General features: G+C 40.7%; 1 protein-coding gene across 6 annotated transcripts; it reads left to right on the top strand.

Annotated features, from left to right (window-relative positions):
* Positions 1–669: 669 nt before the first annotated feature.
* AKAP17A (A-kinase anchoring protein 17A) lies at positions 670–10,127 on the top strand. 6 transcript variants are annotated; one of them, XM_085551212.1, is made up of 6 exons: positions 670–768; positions 934–1,135; positions 1,369–2,111; positions 4,250–4,398; positions 5,249–5,489; positions 6,304–10,127. In XM_085551212.1, the coding sequence occupies exons 3-6, from the start codon at positions 1,437–1,439 to the stop codon at positions 7,210–7,212; spliced, it is 1,974 nt and encodes a 657-aa protein (XP_085407338.1). In that variant the 5' UTR covers positions 670–768; positions 934–1,135; positions 1,369–1,436; the 3' UTR covers positions 7,213–10,127. The 6 variants fall into 6 exon arrangements, with proteins under 6 accessions (XP_085407338.1, XP_015704046.2, XP_032297328.2 ...); XM_015848560.3 differs by having other exon boundaries at positions 934–2,111; XM_032441437.2 differs by lacking the exon at positions 934–1,135 and having other exon boundaries at positions 670–863.
* The last annotated feature ends 1,515 nt before the right edge of the window (positions 10,128–11,642 follow it).

Below are 11,642 nucleotides of genomic sequence, written 5' to 3'. Positions count from 1 at the left end.
TGGAGTGCTGTGTTCAGTTGTGAGCTCCTCCATTCAAGAAAGACAGGGAGCTATTAGAGAGAGTCTAGTGGAGAGCAACAAAGATAACTGGTGCCTGGAGCATCTCCCTTATGAGAAAAGGTTGAGACTTGGGGTGTTTCACTCTGGAGAAGGTTCTGAGGGTGTCTCATCACTGTTCACCCGAAGTCCAGGAGTCAGGTCAGTGGAGGTAGAGTCTTTTTGGTGGCATGCAGCAATAGAAATAGACCCAGGTTGGAAGGGACCTCAAGGATCATGTAGTTCCAACCCCCCTGCCTGGCAGGGCCACCAAACATACACATTTACTAGATCAGGTTGCCCAGGGCCCCGTCCAACCTGGCCTTGATCACCTCCAAGGACGGGGCATCCACAACCTCCCTGGGCAGCCTGTTCCAGGGCCTAACCACTCTCCTAGTGAAGAACTTCCCCCTAACATCCAACCTAAATCTTCCCTCTTTTAACTTAAAACCATTTCCCCGTGGTTCCCTTCCAACTTCAACGATTCTATGACTATGCTCTGAGAGAGAACGCAGACATAGCGAACACAGCCCCGCACAGCCATCACAGCCCGACTCCCATTCCCTCCGCCCGCTCCACATGCTCCACCTCCCGCTCCTCCTCGCTCCGCCGCCGCGCAGGCCGCCATCGCGCACGGCCAGGAAGCGGAAGCTGCTGTGGAAGCTGCGGCGGCTGCTCGCGGGGCTGGAGGCTGTTTCCTGGGGGTCCCACCCGGCCCGGCCCGGTCTGCGGGTGAGGCGGGGAGAGGGCGGGGAGCCGTGCCCCCGCCGGAGTCTGTTGGGGTGCCGCTGGTGTCGACATTGGGGACGCTGTCGTAGTTCGTAGGGGTGAGGCTGCCGAGGGCCGGTGTCGGGGCTGCGGGCCTTTATATAAAGGGGTGTTTTTGTGTCGTTGCAGGCTGCTGGCGAGGAGCCTTCCTGCCGGCGAACGAGGCACCCGCCGCTGCGCTCCTTGTTGTGGGTGCGTTTGTTGTTCGGAGCGGGCTGAGGTCGCTCCCGTTCCTTCTTCCCCGGAGCCCGGGGAGCTCATCGGCTTCGTGTGTGCCCGAGATTGCCGTCAGCTCCTTTTCTTCTGAGGCCTTGCTGAGTTTTAATTATTTGTAGGTTCTGGTGGTTGTAAAGTAATTTAAGATGTTTGTGCTGCTCGGTTTTAACTCGGTAATTGACTCTTGTCTTAAGAGACGTTGGTTGGGAATGGTTAAATGTCCAAAGAATGTTTACGGATAAGGGCTGTTTTATTTGACTACTGTGAGCCTGCAACTTTAAACTTGCATCTTTATTTATTGTTTTCTTATCCTGTGCTTTTTCTGTGTTATGGCTGCTGCAACGATAGTTCATGATACATCAGAAGCCGTAGAGCTCTGTGCTCCCTGTGGGTTATACCTTAAACCCATTACAAAAATGACCATCAGTGTGGCACTTCCTCAGCTGAAACAACCCGGAAAGTCCATCTCGAACTGGGAAGTGATGGAAAGACTGAAAGGGATGGTACAAACCCATCAGTTTTCCACTCTGCGGATTTCCAAAAGCACGATGGATTTCATCCGGTTCGAAGGAGAGGTTGAAAACAAAAGTTTAGTCAAGTCTTTTCTTGCGTGCCTTGATGGAAAAACGATCAAACTGAGTGGCTTCTCCGACATCTTAAAAGTCCGTGCCGCAGAATACAAGATTGACTTTCCTACCAGGCACGACTGGGACTCGTTTTTCCGTGATGCAAAAGATATGAATGAAACTTTGCCAGGAGAAAGGCCGGATACCATTCATCTAGAAGGCTTACCTTGTAAGTGGTTTGCAGCAAAGGACTCTGGCTCAGAAAAGCCAAGTGAAGAAGTCCTGACAAAAGTTTTCCAGAAATTTGGAGAAATACGTAACGTGGACATACCCATGTTGGACCCTTACAGAGAAGAAATGACTGGCAGAAACTTTCACACATTCAGCTTCGGAGGCCATTTAAATTTTGAGGCTTACGTTCAGTATCGGGAGTATGCAGGCTTCATTAAAGCCATGAATGCCCTGCGAGGAATGAAACTGATGTTTAAAGGCGATGATGGCAAGGCTGTGGCTTGCAATATAAAGGTGAGAAGCTGTTGTCACTGATAAATGTGAATTCCATAGTCCCCTGTATTCCATACAGTTGTTTACTGTAGTGCTGAGAACAGCTGATGTTACTGTAGGGTTTGAGGAACCAGCTGTAATGCAGTTTTAAAAGGGAAGTGATAGAATAAACACGTTGTTAGACCGTAAACAAAGCTGGGTGAGGCTTTTATCTCTCTTTCCCACCCCCCACCCCCCAAAGCAAAACATTTACTGATGTAAAAACAGCTAAGGAACTACCAGATATTGTGAACATAACTTGTTAACTGGATTTTAGAAAGTAATGTATATTTTCAAGTCTTGTGATTTAGTTTATAAAATAATCTGTAGCAAGTTCAGACTCGCTAAGGCTGAATTGAAAGTGCATTTTCTTTTATGTGTACTAACAATTAGGAATTCTGGGAAGAGTGACAGCCATTATATTTGATACCTCTGCTGATAAGGAGATCTATCTGTCAAGTGTCAGAACTGTGAGGTAATGCTATGTGGCCTGGATGGCCTGTGGAATAGAGAGTTAATAGTGATTAGTGTACGTTGTGAACAGAAAGGCCATTCAAACATTGAAACAATACTTAGCTTATTCCATACGTTTTCTGTGAATCCAGTGTGTTGTATTCATAATATTTACATACCGACTTCTCCAAATTGCTTTCTCTGTTACTTCATTGGCTTAGGAAGTAAAGTTATTGATGGGAGATGATGTGGAACAAGTTGGTCTCTCCAGATGTTATATCTGTGCAAGTATGGCTTAAGGAAAGCTTGTTGTGATATATTTGGGGACTTGTCTGTGTATTTACATAATGGTTGAATTGCTTATTTATTTCAGCACGCTTAATTTTCATTCATCAAGTCAGCAAGTAGATTTCGGGAAAAAGCTGAAGTATTTATGTCATTTGGGAGCATTCAAATATTAATTGATTAAGTTGTAAGTTAGACACTTATTATCTTGTTATTAAAGTTGGTCAGCTGAAGCACAGACATTGCTGTTTGTATACCCTCCTATTCTCAAGGGGATGTGAAATTCAAACTGTCACTTGCATGCAGTGGATTGAGGTTCCCAAATTTAGTTTCTCTGTGCAAGAGAACGCATGCCTTCCTAGCAGCTGCCCTGGGATTGATAGCAAGAGAGAAGGCTGTGTCTGTGCTGTCAAGACAGATTGCTTTCATGCAAGGTCACCAGACTGCCCAACTCTGTTTCTACAGGGCTTTTATTGAAGCATTACTTTTATGTTGTCTGAACAAATTAAACTGCACAGTATGTATGCCTTGTTCTGTGCACCATGGTTTGTGTCTTCCAAAGTACAGTGGCTTGTGTTACAGATCCCTGCCTGCACGTGGGTTGTATTACAGAGTTATAAAATCACACAGTGGTTTGAGTTGGAAGTGTCCTTGAGGATCATCTGTTTCCAAATGCTCTGCTGTGGGAAGAGGTGCTGCCCAGTAGACAAGGTTGTGGTATTTCACACGGGACTAGAGGACACCTGGAATGTGATGTGTGTTTTTGGGTGCAGCTGGACATGGCCAAGCTGTGTCCATGCATCCTGGAAGATTAGTGTTTCCCCAGGTCACTCCATTCAGATGTATGCAGCATCGTTCTGTTGTGTTTCCAGTGTTAAATCTGTAGCTTTAAGAAACAGCCTAGTATATCTCAATTTGGGAATCTCTGGGCTAGGATAGATGAGCAGGCACTTGCTTAAACCAGATACTAAATGTTTTAGGACTGTTTATTTTCTCCTGAAGTACTTAAGGATCACAGTGTTACTCAGAAAGAGAAGCCTTTATTAAGGCCTATTTCTACCCAGAGCTGTGGCGCACGAGTTGAAATTTGAATTTCCTATTCTGGAAAGCATTGGACAGCCAGGGCCTAAACCAGTTTACAGCTGGCTGTCAAAACCCAGTTGTTCTGACACCTAGGAAGTGATGTTAAGAAACATTTCCCTGCCATCTTCTTATGGTTCTCATTAGTTTTGAAAAACACTTTGTTTCTGGCTGTACTTACACTGTCTTTTACATACATTTGTTCTGAGTCGGAAGTTGGCTGTTGGTGGTTTCTTTTGGGTGTTTTTTCCTCACTGTTTACTTACATCTGTTTCACCTGTTTTAAATTGTATTCTGTAAAGGTTTCTTTTGACTCAACAAAACACCTCAGTGATGCATCAATTAAGAAGCGTCAGCTTGAAAGGCAGAAGCTTCAAGAGCTTGAAAAGCAGAGAGAAGAACAAAAACGCCGGGAGAAGGAAGCTGAGGAAAAGCAAAGAGAGGAAGAAAGGTTAGTTATTGCTTATGGCCCTTAGTTATATTCTTAGTAGTAAAGTATAGCTAAACTGCAATTACTCATTCCCGTTTGCATCAATAGAATATAACTACATACTTAACAACATACAACATACTTACTCCTGTAGCTGAGGCAAAGCTCTTAAAACTGAATGAGAATATTGTAGTCATTTCAAGGTAGTGAGGTTCAGGGATCATGGGACCTGGAGATGAAGAAGCATAGTTTGAACTGCTTTTTTTCCTGTAGGTATGTCATTCTAAGGTCATGAAACTTACACATTTCTTTTACTGGTATATTGCAAAATTTGTTTACTCTTAGCATTAGTATTTTTCTAGGAAAGAATGAGATAAAAGCATATTTTAAGAAAATGGATGTAAATCCAGATGTCATGTGGCAGCTATTCAGAATATAAGTGTTAATGCAGCATTTTTTTCCCCAGATTTCATGATGTCCATTTGTTTTGATAGGTATCATTTCTCACTGCTTAACTTTTAGATAGTTAACAGTTTCTACAAGTGTGATGTAAACCATCTTATTAAAGCAGAGCTGTTAATTTACTCAGTAAGGGTATTTAGATTGTCACATAGACTTATGTTTGGTTCAACATACTAAAACTGCATAATAGTTTCTTGTAACCATATTTTATGATTGAATACCAGCATATTTTTAAATACTGAGGGGCTGAAAAATGCACTGTTCTTTATTTCAGTTTTTCAGTTATCAACAAATGTGTACAGAGTACAAAATATATATATATATATAATTTATTTATTATATTTTATATTCAGCCAGAGTCTAAAATTGCACCTGCCCTAGACAAAATAAAAATCTAATCTCGTTTTAGGAAGCAGAGAGAACTTGAAGAATATGAGAGAGAGAGAAAGAGAGAAGAAAAATTACGCAAGAGAGAACAGAAGCAGAAAGATCGTGAATTTCGACGAAACAAAAAGCAGCTTGAGAAACTTCAAGCTGAAGAACAGAAGAAACTTCAAGAGAAGATAAAGTTAGAAGAAAGGAAGCTCCTGTTGGCTCAGAGAAATCTTCAGTCCATCAGGCTAATTGCAGAACTGCTAAGCAGGGCAAAGGTAGCTATCATTTATTACAGAAGCTGATGAGAAACCCAGCAGAACAAATGACATAGGTGGGGGTGGGGACTGCTGCTCCTTAAGGAGTGGTACCAAACCTGTTGTTTAGTTAAAAAATGCAATAAGTGCAGTGAACCTTGTTTCTCCTTTGGTAAAACATGTACGTATAATAAATGAAAAAGCTAACTTGAATCTGTAGTCCTTCCAAGACTAATTGGCAGTCCTGCTCTCAAGGCCAATAAAAGAATGTAAGCATGATAAAGTTAATTAAATACAGGCAAAGATACAAGACTCCTTATTTCTCATTTGAGTTGTGGTACTCTTTCCATTCTTCTGCAGTTCTATTTCCAGTTTCAGAGAAAGGGGTTTCATTATTTGATGTTTAAAAGGCATGTTGAATGATTTATCTTTAGAAAAAGTACTGTAGATTAAAGTTTTGAATGTTAGATTCTGTCTGTAAGGGTGAAGGTTTTATTTTTTCACTAGCATTTGATTAAGATTTGGATAAAGTTTTGTTTAGGTTTTATGTAATACACTTGAATGCACTTTATTTTGCAGCAGTGAAAAGCGGTGTGTCAAAGCACACTTCTGTTCTTTGGTGCTGGTCTATCTCAGTAGTGTTTTTGAGTTAGAGCTCATACAGGGCTAAATAGTCAATTGTATGCTAGGAGAAAAAGGAATATTTCTTGCAGGCTTTGTGGCGGTGAAGCAGAATGATAAAATAGGAGTTTTATTTTCTGTTTAAAATGTCAAGGAAGCACGAACAGATCTATAAATATTTTTTTTTTACTCTTTCCCTTTGATTGTCTTTCAGACAGTGAAGCTTTTGGAACAAGAACAAAATGAAGAGAAGATCCGTCTTCAGGAACTTGAGGAGAAGCGAAAGCTTCAGGAGGCTGAGCTCAGACGTGTGGAAGAAGAAAAAGAAAGAGCACTGGGGTTGCAAAGAAAAGAAAAAGAACTGAGGGAGAAACTACTGAATAATCTTCTTAGCAAGAAAATGGATGCAGTTCATCAAAGCAAAGAAGAAACGGAAGCATCTCAGTCTGGCACTGTGAAAACTGCTAGTGATGTTCCACACACTGTGTCATCCAGCTGCATCACTTCTACCTCAGGACAGGCTGTTACAGGCAAACTGGCGTCAGACTCTCAAAGAGAACTACCATCCCCTGAGAATGTAAATGCTCAATGCAAATATTTGAATGGCAATATTCATGACAGAGTTGATGTCAAAGAAGGTCAGAAACTTCCTACCACAGACTCAGAGAGGTGTTCAGAGAAAAGAAGTTCAGGTGTACTGTCATGTGTTCCTGCCAATAACCAGCAGCAGAATACCTGCAGGAAGGACTCGCGCTGTGAGCAAGGCAAACATAGCACAGAGCCAAGGAGAAGAAAGAGCCGTTCATGTAGCAGCATAAACACTGATGAGAGTAAGGGTAAACGAGACAGAAGCAGGCACAGAAGAGATGTGAGTTACCAGGATGAAAGAAGGAGGAGGGAAAGGAGGTATTATAGACACTCTAGCAGAAGTTACAGTCCTCGACGAAGTCATAGTCCTCGTCGAAGAAGTGTAAGCCCCAGACGTTCACATTATAGAAGAACTCGCAGTAGTGAACGTAAACGAGACAGAAGAGAAAAGAGTCGTAGTCGCAGAAGCTCAAGCAGAAAACAAAGGTATCAGAGGAGATCACTGAGTAAGCAAAGGAGTACTTGGAGTGGGTAGTGAAGGCCCTGACTGTTTGAAAATGCTGTGGTTGGACACAAGGGCCAGAAAGTTGTAAATGAGACCTCACTCGAGTGACTGCTTTAAGAAAACACTTTTGATTCAACCAATGCATCCAGTCCTTAAAATAGATGCCTGAATTTTATTATTTTTTTGAAGTTCTGTTGTGCTTTGTTGTCTCTTTCTAGCATTCTACCACAGTGTAGGTGTACTGCTTGTATTTGAAATCCTACTGTGCTAAAAGCCAACCTGCTTCCTCAGTTTTTGGTTTTCTAAATTGTAATTTCAGCTGATTTACTTTTTCTTGGTTTGAGAAGTACATATGTGCCAGTTACAGGACATCCAGTCGTGACATGCTTTGACACACAGATTAATCTAAAATGCTTTGTGTACTTAATGAAATCATGTTTAACAAAGTAGAAATTTTGCTGATTGAGACAGGTAACAATTTGATTCTTAAAACTCACTATAAAGATATGCAGGCAATCTTTTAAACTGCTGTGATTCCTTCATACATCTGTATCGTGCCAGGCTTTGTTGACCAAATTATTCTGGTATGTAATGCCCTTTGTGTAGTAATACTTTCCACGTAAGCAAGGCACACTGGTGTAGGAAGTAAGAATCAGTGGTAAAAAGGTTGAAAAGTTGTTCTGTTGCCTTGTTGACATACTTGGCTTCTAATTACTTTGGGTGGTTTAGAGCCACTTGAAGTATATTTTCAGGTACGTACAGAGCTAGCCATTGTCTTTTGAAAAAGGGGCCTTCTTGCTGAATTATTTTTACTTGTGGTGTTGGAAAGTAAGGCTGCAGCATCTCTTGTTAAATGCATTTAAGAATACATTTGCTTCTAAAATGGAGCTCAGGAATATTAAAAGCTATAACATTACAGTGAAAGAGTTTATTTTGCCTTTTTATGGTAAAATTAAAGAGAAAACTGTTTCCAGTGAACTGAAGTTGCTGTTTTCATGTGTCAGTATGTTAATATCTGCAGAATTGTATGAAAATCATTTTGTTCCAAAAAAAATTGAATAATGAGGCTTAGCTGCTTGACTTGCCAGTCCTGTGATGTACAGCTGCATCCACTGTTAACTCAGCAGGATGTTTGCTCTTCGGGTGCAGTTTTCCCCACACTGAAGTGGGGAGTGCCTCTTTGTTTCTCTCCTTGAATCCACAGATTGATTTATCTAAGTCATCTCAATGCCACCAGTCTCCTGAATTCAGAGCGGCTGCTTTTGTTGATGAGTTAATTTTCTACAGTCTTTGCTGAAGTGTTAGAAGTCTACCTGAAGATAAACTTACGTTTTGTAATAGTTTGGCTGAAACCCAGTATAATGTTCATTGCAAGTTTTGATGGAACGCCTGTTTGTAGATTTCTGTGATTCTCTTTAGCCTGCTATCAAATAACTGACATGCTATCCATGATAACATATTTGAGGTAAGGAGAAAAAAACAACTGTGGTTCCATCTGTAGTCCTGTAAGAAGCTGACCTAAAGCTGTCAGTACCAATGTCTTTGAGCTCAGGGTTTAGGGTTCTTACTAGCTTAGTATTTCCGCAATATATCCTGTGGATTTCCACCAGGATTTATGTCAGGGTCTTGACAATTAATATATGTAGTTGGGGAAATGCTAGTTGTAGTGCTACTTTCAGGAGGTCTTCAGACTGTTAATGCACTGTTATTGCCAAATATGAAAGCAGTTAAGGCAGTGGCAGTCATCAAGAAGTGCTCGTATTAGGAAAATCCAAGAAATACTGTTTATTGATAGAAAAGAAGGCCATGCTGGATAGGTGGTTTGGCATTTTTCACTCTAAAGAAGGCCCCAAGAACAGGCTTGATATCCCATCCTGAAGTGATTAAATTATGTAAGTTCCCCTGACATCCCGTGCAGTGTCTGAGGTCAGAGAACATAAGCAGGGGCTGAGGGAGGGAAGAGGAAGGATAGTTCATGTGTTAGGCCATTGTTTAGCCTGACACACCATAGTGAGCACAGTCTTCATACAACATTCAAAAAGTACAGTAACATAAGGTACACAGTTTATTGAAAGCCTAAAAGTGCTTTGTAGCTACTTGTAAATCCTTACCTTCTGAAATGTCAAGCAGGAATATGAAGGTAGCCTTCTTTCAGCCAGCCAGCTTGGCCCAATCTCAGCCTCTTAAAACTGGTGCTTAAAATTGCCCAATAAATGCTCAGTGAGGATTTCATCTAGTTCTAACACTTTGTGATATTGTTTCAGATGCATGTTTTGCTTCAAAGCTCTCCAAAGTCTTTTCGGTGCAGAATCCACTGAAATGAATATTGCATCCTATTTCATTGTAATGTGGGTTTGGCTGGGGTGGCGTTAGCATCATTCATAGCCATGAGCAGTTCAGTGGTGCTTGGTTGTTGTTACTCAGTTACGTATTGAGATGCACAATGACATGAACTCCAGGACAAAAACAAAAATAATGCCATCCTATAGTACCTGGGACTGCAAGAAAATTTTTTGTCAGCTGAATGAGTGACATGGTACAGTGGTACTTCTTTATAGACCAACTTCTATGTCTACTCAATCTGTTCTTTCTGTTGGTAACCCAGGACTCAGCATGTTCTAGTCTGTTTCACTGTATGTGGGCTTGATAGTGATGCCTATAGCTAAATGCTTTCATACTGCTAGTAACCAACAGCACCCACAAGCTGGTCAGTTTAAAACCTGCTTGGATATTTTTCTACAGCTCAAGGCAATGTGATAAGTGTGAATGTACTGTGGAACTGTAGTGGGTGCCACCATGTTTTTGTTGTTGGTTCCCAAATTCAGCATTGATGATGTCTTTGAACTGCAAAGAAACTTGTCGAGACTGTAATCTTTTGATACGATCACAGCTATAAATTATGCTCTACTCTGCCCAACACCATTCATTAAAATCTTTTTCTTATGGCTGGGGTATGTGCTTGTAATACTTCAAAAACCTCGGTGATGCGATAACACGAAGAACATTATTTTTGATAGTAATCGCTTGTTCTCTATTGATTGTGTGTCATTATATCTCTACCAGGTGTATTCTAGACATCTTTATGTTTCAAACGAAAGAATCTGGAATACTGGCAGGCTTTATAATGGCTTCTAGAAGCTTAAATATTACAATCACTGATATTTTATCCTCTTCCGGAAGAATATTGTGATGCTGGTTTCTTAAAGCTCATCTGACTGCACATGTTTGCAAGACTGACTTTGAGGAGCTGATAAAATTAGTTTGTCTTCACCTTCCTTAACATTTACTAAGAGTTAGCAACTAATGATTATCAAAGACACTCAAAGTACTTCTGAAGTACTGAAGTTGATACGGTTGAATATTGGACAGATACTGACTAACGCTTAAGTCTACTCTGCTAACTTTACTCTCAGGCATTTAGCTGCTAGAAATCCAACTGTGAGAATTTCTGCAAAGAATTATGTACTAGTGGTTATCTGACTCGTACTCTTTGCGTTGACTTGCCATGAGATATGCATTACATTTGTTGCATTGCATCAAAGTTATTTATGTATTATTCCATTTGTTAGTGCCCTTATTGGTTAATTTATTTCCTTTGTGAAGTGACCAGGAATAGAGATTTATATCAGCATTTTTATCAGAAACGTGACTGGAAGAGCAGCTTATTCAACAGAAATTATTTCCTACACACAGGAACCGTCCAAGCTCTTCAGTCTCTTGTTACACTTCTATTCAGTGACATAAAATAAAGGGATATGAGTGATTAGGTTGTACTAATAAAAAAATTCATATGCCATGTAAAAATAACATCTTGAAAACTGTTAAGAGTAAATGTTAATTTTAACAGTGGCTTCTAAGATAGCGAACAGGATTGTGAAGTTGATGACTGATCAGTGCAGTCCGGACATCACAGCAGGTGTCAGCTTTAGGGCAGTTTTGAACGCCTTCAGGATCACGTAAGAGACTTGAAGGTGCTCATGTTTAATAGCAGGGGTACAGGTATTAGGTAAGGCAGCAATTAAACTACCTAGTTTGGTCTGTGCCTTAATTTATAAATGGGTAAGGAAAATCAACAGTTGTTATCTTGTATTGTTATGCAGGTTAAATCTTTTTTTAATTACCATTAAAATATATGTATTGCCTGTGTCTGGTATGCTGCCTTTGAGGTTTGGTTATGAGCTGGATGCAACAGCCATTTCATTAAGCTTATGTTGTATTATATTGATGTGGTCCTTCTCCAGCCCAATGAACATGTTACTTGCAGAATCTCTCTCGCAGCACCACAATAAATTTACTGAGCTAGAGTGTGTATAAAGCTGCAAACCAGTTGCAGTTCTTCCTTCAGTATGGCATATGCTGAAGCTGTCCCATTGCTATCTCATGTTCCCATGTGTATTATTTTACTGGTATCAAAAGGAACTGTACCAGTATTTTTCTATTGTACTTAATCTGTTGCCAGG

This window comes from Coturnix japonica, chromosome 1 (genome assembly GCF_054131305.1).
Source record: "Coturnix japonica strain WE chromosome 1, WE-NBRP24, whole genome shotgun sequence".
NCBI lineage: Eukaryota > Metazoa > Chordata > Aves > Galliformes > Phasianidae > Coturnix > Coturnix japonica.
Note: the sequence above shows the minus strand (reverse complement) of the source record. Positions and strands in the feature narration are given on the sequence as shown.